The sequence below is a fragment of the Dipteris shenzhenensis genome, chromosome 18 (genome assembly GCF_047967505.1).
Source record: "Dipteris shenzhenensis isolate YYH24624 ecotype China chromosome 18, Dip_SZ_1.0, whole genome shotgun sequence".
NCBI lineage: Eukaryota > Viridiplantae > Streptophyta > Polypodiopsida > Gleicheniales > Dipteridaceae > Dipteris > Dipteris shenzhenensis.
In genome coordinates this window covers 10,035,779-10,053,086 of record NC_141613.1, presented here as the reverse complement: position 1 = coordinate 10,053,086, position 17,308 = coordinate 10,035,779, and the positions used below count along the sequence as shown (strand labels likewise).

General features: G+C 45.3%; 1 protein-coding gene across 3 annotated transcripts in view; it reads right to left on the bottom strand.

Annotated features, from left to right (window-relative positions):
- The window catches only part of EMB2247 (protein EMBRYO DEFECTIVE 2247), a 122,694-nt gene that overhangs the window by 97,139 nt on the left and 8,247 nt on the right, over nucleotides 1–17,308 (bottom strand). For all 3 annotated transcript variants that reach the window (XR_015542605.1, XR_015542606.1, XM_087389562.1), the window contains exons 5-6: nucleotides 3,886–3,980; nucleotides 3,147–3,238 (exon numbers count right to left, since the gene is read on the bottom strand). Coding sequence is in view for 1 of the 3 variants with exons in the window: in XM_087389562.1 (XP_087245688.1) it covers nucleotides 3,147–3,238; nucleotides 3,886–3,980 (187 nt within the window). In the remaining 2 variants the exon portion in view is untranslated. The remainder of the gene's footprint in view (nucleotides 1–3,146; nucleotides 3,239–3,885; nucleotides 3,981–17,308) is intronic.

The window sequence follows — 17,308 nt, the reverse complement described above, 5'->3', positions numbered from 1 at the left end:
CCCTTGATTGAAGAGGAGTAAGATCGCATTTTCTCCATAGAAAGAAAGAAAGAAAGAAAGAAAGTTTATTAAAGTCTTCGAAAGACCGATGGGTCTATGAGACTCTGAAAATCTTGATACAACGAGCTGTGGTAGTGGAGCTACTAAACGAGCGTCCATACCAATGCAAAATGCAAAATGCCAAAAATGCAGAATGGCAGTACTAAGTCCTAAGTACAACATAGTCATGTCGGTGGTCGACTATATATCAATCTCAACATCATCATCAATATCATCATCATCCCCAGCAACAACAAGATATCAGGATGGATGAGGCAGTGGAGGCATGAAGTCGGCAATAGAGTGTTGTCGGCCACTCAGAGATGCGGTCCTGGCACGTCTCTTGGTCGTAGCTCTACGTCTAACCAGGGCTACTCTGACCCCCGTCGGTCGGGCTCCAACTCTAAACAAGGAGGGGATGTCTCTAAGTGTGATCTGTGTGTCAATCCTCTGTCTGAGCTCTCGGGTCACCGGCTCCGAGTCACGGTCATGTCGAGGCCTCGTCTCGTTGGGGTCCATGTGATCTAGCTGAAAGAACTCTGTGATAGAGCTCTGAGAGGGATCAACCGAGGAAGAACTCTGCTCCTGTCTCCGTGCTCGGAGTATCCTCTCGCGGTGTCTAAGTGCCTCATGAATGAAACCTGCCAAACACCGCTGGTCTGGCTAGGAGAGGAAATGGGCTAAAATCCCATAACTATCTCTAAAGAGGCAATGGAAACGTCCTTGGATCTCATAGTACACAGGACACCTAAAGATGAAATGCTCCTCTGTCTCAACCTACTGTATGTCACATAGTGTGCATATGCGCCGCTCCGTGGGTAGTCGCTCTGCTCTGCCGCTCTCGATGCGAAGTCTGTGTGAAGAGACCCGGAACTGCCCAAGAGAGATCCTCATCGAGTGGGGTAGGTGAATCTGTGTGTATCCTGGTGGGTCAATGAAACCCTCCGTTGTGATATGTAAGAAGTGATCTCTATAGAAGCTAAGCTTCACTGGGAGTTCACTCGGTTCCAACCAGGTCCGAAAAGTGTGTAGCTGTAGTAGATCCTCACGGATAACCTGGTTGACCTCGTGTGATAAGAGGGGAGAGAATGGAGCATCCATGCTATACTGGAAGGGAGGTAGTCTATCCATGTGGAGCCCCAATCGCTCAAACCATCTCTCTGTACGTGCATACCAGCACCTCTAACCTCCTCCTGCTGCAAGTGCCATATAGAAGAGGATAAAGCTATCCATGGTAGCCTGCTACGCCCCGAGGTATAATCCCCATATTCCCTAACTCGGTACAGATATGTGATGACCTGAAATGCAGCATCTAGCTGTAAAGGGGGTGACCCAAACTCAGCCTGAATGATTTGGTGAGGAACGGATGACTTACCACGAATCATCCGTAATAGCATGAGAACCTGTAGCCGCTCCACACGGGCCCACTCTGTATCCGACAAGTCTGGCACCCAACAAGGACTGCCGTACATCCCCGCTGGGCGAGCCAAGGAGTCAAAAAGCAACCCCTTGGTGCGTATGATGAAACTATCTCAACAGATGACCCCGCAAATGTGAACTGCTCCTGACGCATGATGGCTCGAGATGTATTGAAGATCATGACCTTGGTTTTACCCAAGTTGACCTTCAAATCATGAGACTCACAAAAGGACTGTAGTGCGTCTAGGTGTCTCTGAAGCCCCTCTGCTGAGGAAGACAAGAGAGCCACGTCATCTGCATAGAGCAAAATCTGGATCAGCGTGCCCGCAAGAGAGCAACCTACACCCCCCTGTGTCACCCATCAAAAATAGCATGTACTCAAATCATAGTCAAGACCATTTGCTTCTATCTCAGCAAAGGTATGTGAGTAATCATTGATTACCAAATAAAAATCATCACAAAAGTCCATTTCTCATCCATTCTTTACATATCCACTCTGCCCATTCATCATGTAATTTAGATGTACTTACGATAAGCTGACACAAATCGAGTTCTTTTTTTGTAAAAAGTGATGGAATACATGGTAATTATATGCAATATGTTGCCCAAGAGCATGCAGAGCCATATCAAATACGTCCAACATCTTGCAATTGCTCTCATCTAAGCAAATCAAAAGAGCCAAGTTCAATATATCCATAGGTATCAATAGTACCTATCTCATTTTTTCCCATGCTCTTCATTTTCCCCGTCATTTGTACCAGCCCTCAAGTCCCTAGAGTTTATCTTCTGTTGCTGCATTTCCACCACCTTTTCTTTTCTTAGATCTTCCTTGGCTTTTCTGAATTTGTCCAGTCCCTCATCTGATCTGTCAAGCTATTGAGTTTCAAATTTCAATGTCACTTGTCTTAGCCCTGGCATTGGCAGCTCTTCTTTGGGAGCCTTCAGGAAAATCAGAGCTCTCTGTACTGCTCTTACCCATTTGCCGTGCCCATTTATCCTGTACATAAGGGAGTTCAAAGAAAAAGCCTCTGTCCATTATGAGCATGATAGGTGCATTACGTGCATAATAGGTGGATTTTTTGAACTCTCAATTTTTGAGCAAACAGAAAGCACACACGATGTATTCAGAATTGCACCCCTTCACAATCGTTAAGACTGAGCTGATAAACATTATAACTTTAATTACATCTCACAGGTCATTGAACTCAAGATTTACTTTGAACAAAATTTTAAGGTCCAGAATTAAGCACAGGCCACTCCCATAGCTTCAGATCATTAACAATACATGGACATCCTATAACACATACACAGACATCATCAGCAGCCAACGAGTAAAGTTATCTCCACTTTAATATTCATAGGTTCAAGCACATCACAATGCTTAGTTGGAGCAGATTTAGTCATAATAAAGCCTGCACTGGGCCAAATGCAATCCCTACGATGAGGTCTCAACCAGAACCGTTATAAAGAGATATAGTTCGTACTTAAACAAATGAAAAGAGTAGGAGAAGTTAATCACAATGGGCAAGTGCAAAACAATGATAGAGAGAATTTAATATGTCTTTAGTGCTCGCATAATCAAAGATAACGTAGTCTTAAGTGACAGAATATCAATGCTCCAGAAGATAGCGAAGCCAGATGAATACATAAAATTTCAGCCTGAAATAGAGTGTTCAAAGAAGCATTACCACTTAGCTGGTTATCTAGGGTGAAGCGTTCTCTGCTCCAGTCACAAGAGGCTCCCAGCCTACGAAGCTGACATGTTATGGCCCCTCCAAACCTGCAGCAGAATACTCCCCTTGTAACAGTGCTATAATGTTGAGGAGTGGATCAACACAATATGCTTGTGTCTTTCTTCTCCCACCAAATGAGAGAGGACCAACACAATACATTTCGAGTTTTTCTTCTCCCACCAAATGAGCACTTTTGCAATATTTACACATGGAATATGAAACTAAAGGAATATCAACAAAGAAAACAAAATCAATATAAATGCAAGCTTCTAAAGCAAGGAATAGCTTATTAGAAAGCATTTTGAAAGAATTCCGTTACTTAAAACTTCAGGAACTCTCCTGTAGCTCTCAACCCCATATATATAAGCTCTGTATCCATAAAACGCTCATAGCGAGCACAGACTATTAACTAAAATTATTTTGTTGCTGTTGTGCTTTATCTTGATATTACAACATCTTTTGAAAGCTTGAAAACTAATCCAATGGAAACATTCCCATCTTGCTCCACATGCACAAGAGATTCTCAGAGTATACCACATTACAAACAGTTTGTTGCAGACAATTCACCTGTTGGAATTCAGCATACACCAAACTTCACAAGACATAAAGGGATTATCACATAAGCTCAACATAGAACCCGAAAAAACAAAGAAAGCTATTCTGATGAGTTTTAGAAATGAAACTCTTCACTTACTTCTTCTTCCATTCCCAAACTTTAGCCACAAATTCTTCTCTGCTCAGATCTGTTCTTTTCACACCCTGAGTAGCCAACATTTTCTCCACTACCAGCTGCAAAATTAATTTAAAAAAAGAATTACTCTTAGAGATTTTAGACTTAAAAAACCAATACTGGATAACCATAGCATTAATCTTAATGTCTATAGAATCTATCCTGTCAAACAGCAGAAATTTGCAAATGAAAAATGTAAGAATGAGAGAGAGAGAGAGAGAGAGAGAGAGAGAGAGACATTACCGTCTTCCAAATGCCTCGCAGGCCTATAAGACAAAGGTACGTCCAAAAGTCAATCCAATACAAGCCATCGTGGGCTGGTGCAAGTTGGAGTTATCTAAGTTACCTCCCCACCTATGAGCCCCCAAATGAGGACATGGGGGAGGCGTACCAACAGCATACAGGAATTGCTACATGACCAATGAATGGTACGCCATGGGGGCAAATCTGAAGACATACGCAGGGCTGCCACATGGGCAGCATGCAAGCTGCCACGTGGACAGCATAGACAGCATGGAAATCTGTCAGAAGAGAGTGAATGAGACAGCACCATCCTGGAGCAGAGGACACACTGCAAGGACAGCAAGGCTGGGCTGTCATAGCTATGTCAGATGGCTGGAGCAGGTCTGCAAACACCAGAAGCTGCACAGGAGAAATGCACAGCAAACAGGAGCATTTGACAGATCAGGGCAGGGCAGAAACCTGCAGCAGACAGGCGCCTGGAGCAGAGCTGGGCAGCAGATCGCTTGTTTTGGGCAGACTTTTTTCTGCAGTAGAAAGCATCCCAGTCTGCAGACAGGCTCCAGCCCTATATAAAGGGTCCAAGCCCTTGTCATTTGTACCCATCAGTTGTGCCTCACAATAGGCTTGTCTGGAGAGCAGCAAGGAGGCCAGCATCCATTGTTGGTGGGCCAAAGATTGTGCATTAAGTCAAGAGCAGCAAGGAAGTCCATGCAATATGCAGTCCAGCCTGCAGATCATCTGAAGGGTGAAGAGCAGTACACTGCAAGATCAGAGAATTTGCTTGTCCGTTTGGAGCGGACATCACTACACAGCCCACTGAAGCTCCAGGAGGACAGGCAGGCTGAGAGTGTTTTGAAGGTGGCACGAGGAGGTAGGTAGAACAGTCTTGGAGTACCAGGGGTCCATATCTAAGGCGCATGCTGCTGCTAGATGCTGGCACATGGTTTTGGTCCATCTCTAGGACAATACATATTAGTGCCTCTTGAGCATTGTCAATTGATGTCTGCGTCTCTCTTTGCACTTGTACACATTGAGGAAAGAAGTATAATTTGAATTAGCATTGTGTGGTTTCTAGGCATACGCTATACATTATCTTCCGCTGCAGGGAGTGTTGGTTGTAGCAAGCAACATCCACCTCTGTTTCCTAACACGATATCAGATCCCTAAGGAAGACTCACAAGTATTGGGAGCTAGAGGGTGAGAACCAATGAAAGGCGATCTCAGATCAAGCTTGACTTCTACATCTAAAGGATAAGTACCCTTTGCAAGAAAGAGGGTGATCCAGATTCAGACAGGTGTGCTCCACCTAAACCCTTCATTTCCTCGTGATGGGCTGCTAGACTGCCTCTTCCAAGCTTTGGGAAATCGGGTAAGCTCTATACCCTCTCTGAAAGATGGAGATTTGGAGCCACCAGGTGGTTCAGATGATCTGGAAGGTAGCAATGTAAGTGGAGCTAAGGCAACAAGGTGTCCAAAATGTGGCTGGAGCACTCGTGACGCCAGCAGCTCCATTTGCAATTCGGAATTGGGCATTGTGAGATGCAGAGGCCCTTGTCATCATTATTGGCATGATTGTGAACTCATTCCCCCCTCACAAACTGGCAGACACGGAATTTTCAGCATGGACCACGATGAAGGACATGTACAAGACCACCAACACGGCCAGACTCAAGTTGGAAATAGAACTCTGCAACATGAAGATGGAGGAGGCAGACACAATGGGAGATCACATCACCAAGATGAAAGTGGTGAGGATCAACTGTCAGCAGTTGGTCGACAAACGGATTCGGCGCAGATTGCTAGGCTTTTCTTGGCATGTGTTAGAGGTAGCATCTACTGTATTATAGAGAGAGGGCCATTGTCGTGGGTCTGCCCACCCATGTGAGGTAGGAGGGGATGGATTCGGGGTCTCTTTTCAGGCCACCATGAAAATGCAATGGCTGCAGGTAGGGAAGAGGGGGCGCAGGGCTGTTTTCACCATCCCCAGGCCCTCGTTGTTGCTGCCAAGGAGTCACCACATAGGCACCACCTAGGCGCCTTTGTTCGGGGGCCAACCAGGCCCCCAACCTGGTCCATCACCTGACCAGTAGGTCGGGTTACACCTGACCCTAGTGATGGGGTATCTCAAGGTGTATGCCTCAGCACACCTTGGTTTCTATGTGTGAGTGCTAGAGGCACAGTTAGGTGCCCACAAGCACAGTTAGGTGGTGGAGAGCCACATAGGATGATTGAGAGAATCTAGGAGCAGATTGAGGAGATGATTGTGGAGCTCTGAAGTCATCAGTGATGTCAGTGAGCATGAATGAGGTGCCTACTTAAGGACCTCACTCTTCTTCATTCCATAATGCTAGTATTCTGAGTTTGTGTCCACTCTTTGCTTTCCTTTCAGCTTACCAACATTTTTTTTTTTCTGCCACATCATCTTCTTCTTCTTCATCTTCTTCTTCCCCATTTTCCTCCTTCCCAAAATCTTTGAGAGCTTGGTTCTTTGCCTACAAACGACCATTGCCCAAACCCTCTGAGCTGCGAACTCCTCTAGTATGGGCGAACTTCCACCTGCAAGCAATTGAAAAAAAAACGTCTCTGTTGGCTGCCATTCTCCAAACAGCGCATTTTTTCGCCATTCTTCTATTGCACAATACTCCTTGCCTGCTGCGCCATTGCTTGAGCCCTCTTAGGAGTAGATGGGCGACCTCAAGACGAAGATTTTGAGTCATTTTTCAGCTCATTTGGTTCAGTAACAAAGGAGAAATCGTCAAAACTCAGGTTCAGCCTGCAGCAACTCCCCCGGGCAATAGCGTGCGCCATTTCGTCCAACCTCTGTGCTAGATCCTCTCTGGTATATGAGCTTTCTTTTGCTTCAGAAAGCCCTCTTTTCCTTGCTTTGAAGAGTGAGCTACAAGCCCTCCAAGTTCAGTCCTTTGGTTTTGACAGTTTTGACAAGTTTTTGAAGATGATGCTACATAAAATGCTACTCTAGCACTTCTGAGTTTTTGAAGTTTTCAATAGCATCAGTACAAGTGTGGCTTCAGTTTTTCTTTGAATTGCTAGACCTGGTTTTGATTGGAAAGTATTCATTTTAGTCACCTCTATGAAGCTTGTAAGAAGAAGCATCATTGATTGAATATTGGTTACTAGTCTTTGCTACATCAAGTGCTTATATTTTGGAAGCCTTTCAGTTATTTTTTGCCTTGTAAGAGAGAAAGACACTGCCCAATATCTGGGTTAGACCCTCTCATGGCTACCCTATTGAATCTAGAGAAGTTCAATGGAAAGGGCTTCCACACATGGCAGATGAAGGTGAAATTTGCATTGATGAGGGAGAACCTCTGGGGACTTGTCAAACCGACTCCAACCGCTTCTTCTACAGCCTCCAATGCTGGAGAATCCTCAACTCCGACACGCCCGGCAAGGGATCCCGCTAGAGAGGAGAAAGCATATGGTATCATTGCTCTTGCTTTAGGAGATGATTATATTCACATCTCTGACTTAGAGTCTCCTTCAGAAGCTTGGCAGAAGCTTGACATGATTTTTGGTGCTAGCTCTCACATCTCTAAATTATCACTTAAAATCTCTTTCTTTGAAGATGGTTAGTGGCACTACTTTGGCAGCTCATGTCAACTATATGCGGAGTCTTATGACTCAATTAGCTTCTATCAACTCTCCTATTACTCCAGATGATGCTATGGCAGTGTTACTTAAGAGTATGCCTGAAGATTATGATCACATAGTTACCACTTTGAAAAATCTTCCTAATCCTAATCTTGAAGGTATTATCTCTGCTCTCCAAGAAGAAGAAAGGCATATGGAGCTCAGCAAAGGCAATGACACTGTTTATGCTGTAAAAGTCCAGAAGGGCAAGTATACCCCTTGCAATCACTGTGGAAAGACAAATCACCTTTCAAAGGACTGCTTCAAAATTAACCCATGCAAACACTGTGGCAAGAACAACCATCATGAGAAGTTTTGCAGAGCCAAAGCAAAGACTGAAAATGCAAATCTACTTTCAGTTGATGAGCCTCCACAAGATGAGGCATCCTTTGAAGATTATGCATTTTAAATCATCTCTATGTATGCTCCAGATCTCTCTTTTTATAGTGAGAGGGTCTTGACTTTGATGAGACCTTTGCCCCAACTGCTTGGATGACATCAATCCGGACAGTCATAGCTTTGGCTGCACATCACAATTGGTCCCATCTTTCAGATGGATGTCAAATTTGCGTTCCTTCATGGGACCCTGGAGGAGGAGGTTTATGTTGAGCAACCCCCAGGGTTTCATGTTCCAGGGTCCACATCACAAGTCTGCAGATTGAGGAAGGCACTATACGGGTTGAAACAGGCCCCCAGAGCATGGTACCAGCGGATAGATGAGTTCTTTGATAGGATTGGGCTTGAGAGGAGTCCTTCTGATCCCAACCTCTACTTGGCTCACCCCCAAAGCCAGCTGAAGGATGATGGATTGTAAGAAGTGAGTAGTCCCTTTTAGTCTAATGTACATATTGTATCTAAAACTTGCTAGATGGCTCAGCCTGGATAGTCCTCCAAAATGAATGAAATAAACTATTGTGTTTTGTGTGTTTTGTAAACACCTCTGGTCACCTTATGATGTAGGCCATGTGTATGTTTTGCTCCATGGTACCTCCTGCAGACATTGTGTGCATGTACATGCAGGGGAGATAACCATTGGAAGGTCTTTTTGTATCCCTTTTGTTTACGTTACACCCATGGGAACCCTTGCTAGCATGAGAACCTAGCCATAGATTTATCCTTGACCACCATGAGATGGCATGAGAAACTATGAGACTAGATGTATCCTTGACATAGCCTGAGGCATTCCCTTGAGGGGGGGTTTGATGGGATATCTTAAGGTGTATGCCTCAGGCACACCTTGGTTTCTATGTGTGAGTGCTAGAGGCACAGTTAGGTGCCCACAAGCACAGTTAGGTGGTGGAGAGCCACATAGGATGATTGAGAGAATCTAGGAGCAGATTGAGGAGATGATTGTGGAGCTCTGAAGTCATCAGTGATGTCAGTGAGCATGTATGAGGTGCCCACTTAAGGACCTCACTCTTCTTCATTCCATAATGCAAGTATTCTGAGTTTGTGTCCACTCTTTGCTTTCCTTTCAGCTTACCAACACCTAGGTTGGTCAGCATTGGCCCTTCAGTCGGCCAGGTGGGCTGGTGAGGGAGCCCTATAAATAGGGCTCCTCCCCTCACGTTCTACCAACACTTGAACAAGGTTTTTGCCTGGTATCTGAGGCATTTTCCTGGGTCTCTTGTGCAAACTTTCTCTCTCTCTTTCTTGGATTTCTGTTCACAGAATTTGTGCTCTCTTTTGCTGTTCAGATTCCGCAGCACTCTCACATGATATTGGCTAAAGACCTGAGTTGTGTAGGGCAGTTAGAGCCAGAAAACTGGAGGTATTTCGGGCTGCTATGCGGAGCCGTTTGAAGAGGAGTGTGAGGAGGTGTGGACGGTACGGAAGGGCAACTTGTTTGAAGGGTGTTTTCAGATCGAAGAGGTGGTGTTTTTCAAGGCACGACTGCGAGGAGTTGAAGGTATCTTTGGCTGCAGGCTTCTTCATTGTCTTCTGCCAGCTCTTTCCTCTCTTCTTCCCTTCAGTCCCCTTTCTCTCCTCTCCCCCCCCCCAACCTGCCCTTTTCCGTTCTACTCCTCCTTCCTTCCGACATGGCTTCCCTGTCAGAGATGGCTGAGAATAAGGTGAAGATACCGTATTACCCACATTCCTAGTGGACTGTCAATTGGATGGAAACAATTATGGTGTATGACAAGTTATGATGAAGTCCATCCTGCAGTCATATGATCTAGCAGACTTCATCTTGGTGGGGGTGCTGAGGGCAGATTCCCTTGAAGCAAACCTCGATATCCTAGATCAGGAGGAGGCTGAGATGCTAGCTCAACTGTGGGACCAAGTAGATGCAAGGGTACATTCTTCCATTTTCTTGAATTGTAGTTCTCCGATCATAAATCATGTGAAGCACATGACGGTAGCCAAAGGAATATGGGAGCAATTGGCATCCTTGTACAACAGAACTTCTCCCATGAAGCGCGTGTCTCTGGAAGTTCAAATGAGGTTGTTGGATCCCACGAACTCTTCATCAATGCAGAAGCACATCAACAAGCTCTAGGAGCTTCAGCAAGAAATTATTCAGGTAGGGAAGGAAATACCATCTGATGGCATGGCCATCACATTGTTGTCCCACTTGTCTTCTCGGGATTCTGCACTTTATTCGTCCTTGATCACCAATAGAAGGATAAATATGTTGACTTGGGAGGAGCTGGTACCAATGGTGCTCAATCATGAGGAGAGATTTCAGAGTCCTTCCCAAGGCAGTAGCTCGGAGGCCTTGGCTGCTCTACAAAAGGAAAGGAGCCAAGGAAGCAGGACCTCTTCCGACAAGAAGACAGATGCAGAGAAGGAAGCACTTAAGGCAAAGCTGGCTAGAAAGGTGATTATTCAAGGAAATGCCCTCTACGGATATCCAGTAAGGGTACCGGTTCCTCTTTTGCCAGCAATTACTCCGGCCTTTGTCCGAGGGCCGCACTTCAAGCAAAAGACTCCAGGGCCTGGATTGTAGATAGTGGCATGTCTCACAATATGAGGCCATCCCCAGCTGAACTCAAGAATTTTGCAGTTTCAAGAGGTGACACTTGCATTGAAGACAATTCAACCATCAAAGTTCATGGAGAAGGCAGTCTCGACATCATTTCTGCCGACAGAGGGGCAGATGCACTCCTCAAAGGTATTGTTTGTTCCCTCCCTTGGTTTCAGTCTACTGTCAATATATGAGACATGCACGCTTGGCACGACTGTTCTGTTCGATGTAGACTACGTGGAGGTCATGGATAAAGCAACCAGCCAGGTAGTTACAGTGGATCATTGTATTTATACTTTGTCAGCCCTCTCTTCGATCACTAGGACCCCTCGAGGTGATCCATGGCATTTTCGATTTGGTCACCTAAATGTAGATGCACTACAAAGAGCTGCCTGGGAATAAATGATTCTTGGTTTTACCTTATGTGGGTAGCAAGCATGGTCAGTGCCGTTCATGTATACGAGGGGAAGCAGCACGGAGAGGCCTTTCCGAAGCAGGCTTGCAAGCGGGCTCCTACACCCCTGGAGATTGTTCACGTGAACTCTGTGGACCTATGACAGTCCCTAGTCTTAGAGGTGCATTGTATTTTTATGCCGTTGGTTGATGACTTCAGCAGGTTTATGTGGATTTATTTTCTAGCTCAGAAGGCCTTCGCCTATTCCCGGTTCCGGGAATGGTGTGCTTTTGTGGACTATGAGTCTGGGTCGACCATGAAAGTCCTAAGGTCTAATAAAGGTGGTGCATTTTGCATTGGTATAGATGCTCGTTTAGTAGCTCCACTACCACAGCTTGTTGTATCAGGATTTTCACAGTTATTATAGACCCATCGGTCTTCCGAAGACTTTAATAAAGTTTCTTTCTTTCTTTCTACTCTGTGCTTGGTCTCTATGACTCCAGCTCCATCTCTCCTCTTCTCGCTATTCCACTCTTCCCTCATCGCAGCTATCTCCTCCCCCTCCTCTCCTCCATGTCCGAATGCTAACTCAAATGCATTAAAGTCTATGACATGCATCTATGTCCAATCCCTCGCTGCCTCGAGTGATGATATCTCCTCTTGCTATCTGATCTATCTCGATAGGGCCTCTCTATGTCTCCACATCTCTATCATGTATATGCCGACACACATCTGATCAAGGAAATGAATCATCCGGTCAAGGGTACAAAACCAAGCCCCTCCAGAAAGTGGCAATGATCTCATCCACGTATCTCATAATATACCGGACATCTACACATGAAGTGATCCTCCATCTCCACCTCCCCGAATGTGTAAGTCTGCACATCCTCTACTCTCTTGACATGCCTACTACCCTCCTACCTCAATCCCCAACTGGTTGGACGATAGTCGCACCTGCCCAATGGCAATCCTCAATGCATGTAAGACTCGCCTATCACCCGAGTATTAGGGTTTGATAATCACCCCATCCTTAAAAAGCAGTCGCGATAAAACTGGAGCTTGGTGGGAACCTCCTAGTTCCCCCCAAATCCGTGTCATGTGAAGCCAAAGTAGATCCAACCGTATGATCGGCTGGTCTCATCTCATGGAATTCGGGAGATAGGGCATCTAGGTTTACTTACAAAGGCAGGAGTCAATCCATTTGGGTACCCTAGATAGAAAACCATCATGATATATGTGCATTCCAGAACATGCTGACTCCTTTGTCCGCTAGTCACATGAATAACTCCAAGGCCAATCTTGGTAATCTCAAGCTACGCATAGCCCATACGCGGTGCAAACATGTCATTGTCTAAAAGATGGCATTGGTCTGAAGTAGTTTCATAGCAAACTCTACCTAACTAAAGGATAGGGGACTGAGGCCTTACTCCAAATCATCATGAACCCCATAATCACCTATAGCCTCTCAAATCTCCTTCACTCTGTCATGACAAGAGAAATCATTATTTAGTTAATTAACAGTCGTTCGAACCTTATTATTGTTGGGCGCCAATTTGATGGTGCGGTTATATGTTGTATTTATGATCAATCAAGCGGTACAAATAGTGTCGCTAAACTATGTAACATTGGCCAATGATTAGTAATAAAGATGTGCACACACGTGTCCAGGTCTTAGGGGCAATAGGAAAGGGAAGGGTGCATTAGAGTGCATTAAATGGTAGGTGCATGGGTCATAGGATAAGGGTAGGTGTAAATGGGAAGATGGAACTTGAGTGATCTCAAGGGATATTAATGAAAGGGTATCACCCTTCATTGTGAATCTCACATAGCATTCTCTCTACCACATTACATTCATATGCCCTCTCTCTCCCACCTTGCATGTAGGTCGAAATAGAAACAAGTACTCTCACGAGGGCACTCTTCCCCATTACAGGGCCAATTTGCATTCAAATTCTGCATGCATTGCACACATTTGCATTCAAGAGAAGTATGGTTCTTCACATTGGTATCAGAATGGTGACACGACCGGGACGAGAAGAAGGCGAGGGAGCAGCAAGGGGACGGGCAAAGGTCATCTCGCGAATCAGAAAGAAGAGGGCCTGTATGTGAAGGCCAGCAGCGCACCACGCGTGAGAGCGAGAGGCAGCAATCTGGAAACGTGGAGGAGCGAGCGACAGTCCAGAGACGGAATGCTTCTCTGATACGTATTTGCTGCGCACAGTGTTTCTTGCAAACCCTTAATTTCCGGTTGCAAGCAAACCTCTCCTTCCTCTAAAGCCTGAATTCCTCAGGGTATGAGAGAAGGGTTTTCTTGGAAAATTTTACTCTTGGACGGGAACGGGGTGAAACCCCCGTGTAAATATACCCTTAAAAATCCTTAACCTGTAAGGAAAAGAGACCCCCCCGTTCTCCCAAACGGAAAGTTGGATCGGAAAAAGATTTTAAGGGGGTGATCCACCCACCAAGTACCCCCTATAACCGTATGTAGAGCTCCAATCCACTCAAAATAAGTAGCCCAAATAGAGTGTACCAGTTTACAGCAGAAATACAAGAAGAAAAGCCTAAAAGAGAGGAAAGAAGAGGTCATTTGAAGTGGTTCTTGCACACATGAAAAGCGGGAGTCGGATAAGTACCACCAACTCTACAACACTTGACTTTTCCTATAAAATAAACCCCTTTTCTGAAATTACAGCAAGTCATTTTCTCTCTTGTACTACTAAAAGGAAAGAATGGAAGGGGAAGGGAGATATAACAATGAACTTATTCCTTTTCCTCCATTACCCCAAGGAGAGAGAGAAAGAACACCTTCACCCCCTCCTGAAGAGAATGGATTAGGTGAGAGTTACACACATCTTGAGTATGATGAAATTTATAGGAGTCTCTCCTTCAAGAACCTCTTGATAGGGAGTTCTCCTTTCGTAATGAAAGAAGAAATGAGACCATCCAAGAACAAGGTGATGAGTTTATGCCTTCAACTCGAAATCCAGCACACATGGATTATAATCCAAGTGCAAGAGAAAGAGAGGAGACTCCTGTGGATAAGCTGATTTTTCAGCTTAGCAATATGATTGAACATTCCATTATGACAAGATTAGGGACTAAGAGGGCTCTAAACTTTGGGGATGAAGAGTTCAGTACCCCTTCTAAGAGATCCAAATTCCAACCCCGAGAGAGAATTGAGTTCCCCAAATATGATGGGGCAAGGGAGGCTGGCAAAATCCTCAATTGGATTCGCCATTTTGAGCTATACTTTGCCCATCAAGACAAGATCGAGCAAGAGAAGCTTGCTCTTGCCACATTGCATCTGCAAAAGGATGCTCTAATGTGGTGGTCTTTGTCACAAACAAGAAAAGAGCCTATTCATGAATGGGCTAAGTTTGTGGAGCAACTGAAGGCCACTTTCATGCCACTGAGGCATGAAGAGAACCTAACCTTTCCTTGGGAGAGGTTTAGGCAGTTCCATAATGAGAGTAATGCAGATTTTACAGCCAAGTTTTGGAAACTCTCTCTAGAGTTACCCGAAAAGCGTGAGGAAGATAGGAGAAAGAAGTATTTAGCAGCCTTAAGCCCAAAAGTAAGATACGAGGTTGAAATGTTTAACCCGACCACACTTAAGGACCTCACTAAGCTGGCTGAAATAGCCGAGAGGAAATTGAATCCTCATAAACCCTTTAATAAGGAGGGTGGGTCAACATCTAAGACCAACAACATACCCACTTTTAGGAAACCAAACCGGTTTAAGAATAATAAAGGGAATGGTAAAGCTCTTGTAAGGGATGTGAACAGCCAATCACGTCCTGGATGGGTGCCATTTCCTTCTATAATGGAGGAAGAGGAGAAGAAGTTGATTAAGAAAGGAAAATGTTTCGGGTGTAAGAAACATAAGCCAGGGCATGTATGGCATAAGTGTCCCGTTCTCTTGGCTAAAACTGCCCATTCTGTAAAAGGAAAAGGCAAGGCATCCAAGCAGAAGGGTAAGGCTTCTACCTCAAAATCTATGTGACTTGAGAGCCAATAAAGAAAGAAAAGAAAGAAATATACCTTTGTAAGACTAGAATAAGTCCAAACATACAAATTTAGATTTTTTGTTGTTCTAAAGATCAAAAATCTACACAGAAAATAAAAGAGAAAATAAAAGAGAATATGAAAGAGAAGAAAAAAGAGGTAAACAAAAACTTTTAAGAAAAACAAAAGGAAGACATACTTAGCAAGCAAAGCAACACTTATGTCGTCATTAGTGCCCAAGCATAAGCAGCTATACTGGGTTTCTAAAGACTATTAAAGTCTTCGGAAGACCGATGGGTCTATGAGACTATGAAAATCCTGATACAACAAGCTATGGTAGTGGAGCTACTAAACGAGCGTCCATACCAATGCAAAATGCAAAAATGCAGAATGGCAGTACTAAGTCCTAAATACAACATAGTCATGTCGATGGTCGACTATATATCAATCTCATCATCGTCATCAATATCATCATCATCATCGGCAGCAACAAGATATCAGGATGGATGAGGCAGTGGAGGCATGAAGTCGGCAATAGAGTGCTATCGGCCACTCAGAGATGCGGTCCTCGCACGTCTCCTATTCGTAACTCTGCGTCTGACCAGGGCTACTCTGACCCCCGTCGGTCGAGGGCTCACACTCTAAACAAGTAGGGGATGTCCCCAAGTGTGATCCGTGTGTCGACCCTTTGTTTGAGCTGTCGGGTCACAGGCTCCGAGTCACAATCATGTCGAGGTCTCGTCTCGTGGGGGTCCATGTGATCTAGCTAAAAGAACTCCGTGATAGAGCTCTGAGGGGGATCAACCGAGAAAGAAGTCTGCTCCTGTCTCCCTGCTCGGAGTATCCTCTCATGGTATCTAAGTGCCTCATGAATGAAACCTGCCAAACACCGTTGGTCTGGGTAGGAGAGAAAACTGACCAAAATCCCATAACTATCCCTGAAGAGGCAGTGGAAACGCCCTCGGATCTCATAGTACACAGGACACCTGAAGATGAAATGCTCCTCTGTCTCAACCTCCTACATGTCACACAGTGTACATATGCGCCTCTCCCTGGGTACTCGCTCTGCTCTGCCACTCTCGATGCGAAATCCGTGTGAAGAGACCCGGAACTGCCCAAGAGAGATCCTCAATGAGTGGGGTGGGTGAATCTACGTCTATCCTGGTGGGTCAATGAAACCCTCCACTGTGATATGTAAGAAGTGATCTATGTAGAAGCTAAGCTTCACTGGGAGTTCACTCGGTCCCAACCAGGTCCGAAATGTGTGTAGCTGTAGTAGATCCTCATGGATAACCTGGTTGACCTCGTGTGATAAGAGGGGAGAAAACGGAGCATCCATGCTGTACTAGAAGGGAGGTAGTCTATCCATGTGGAGCCCCAATCGCTCAAACCATCTCTCTATACGTGCATACCAGCACCTCTGGTCTCCTCCTGCTGCAAGTGCCATAGAAGAGGATAGAGCTATCCATGGTAGCCTACTACGCCCCGAGGTATAATCCCCATATTCCCTAACTCGGTACAGGTACGTGATGACCTGAAATGCAGCATCTAGCTGTAAAGGGGGTGACCCAAACTCAGCCTGAATGATCTGGTGAGGAATGGATGACTTACCACGAATCCTCTGTGATAACATGAGAACCTGTAGCCGCTCCACATGGGCCCACTCTGTATCCGACAAGTCTGGCCCCCAACAAGGGCTGCCATACATCCCCGCTGGACGAACCAAGGAGTCAAAAAGCAACCCCTTGGTGCGTGGATCCTGAAAGTGCGAACGAAGCACTGCCTCTCTAGTCTGACCAATGAAGCATACCCTCTACTCAAGCGTGCCTGCATCGCGGGTCTCATAGTGAAGTTGGGTCCGGAGAAGATAACCCCAAGATAAGTGTATGATGAAACTATCTCAACAGATGACCCCGCAAATGTGAACTGCTCCTGACGCATGATGGCTCGAGATGTATTGAAGATCATGACCTTGGTTTTACCCAGGTTGACCTTCAAATCATGAGACTCACAAAAGGACTGTAGTGCATCTAGGTGTCTCTAAAGCCCCTCTGCTGAGAGGAAGACAAGAGAGCCACGTCATCTGCGTAGAGCAAAATCTGGATCAGCGTGCCCGTAAGAGAGCA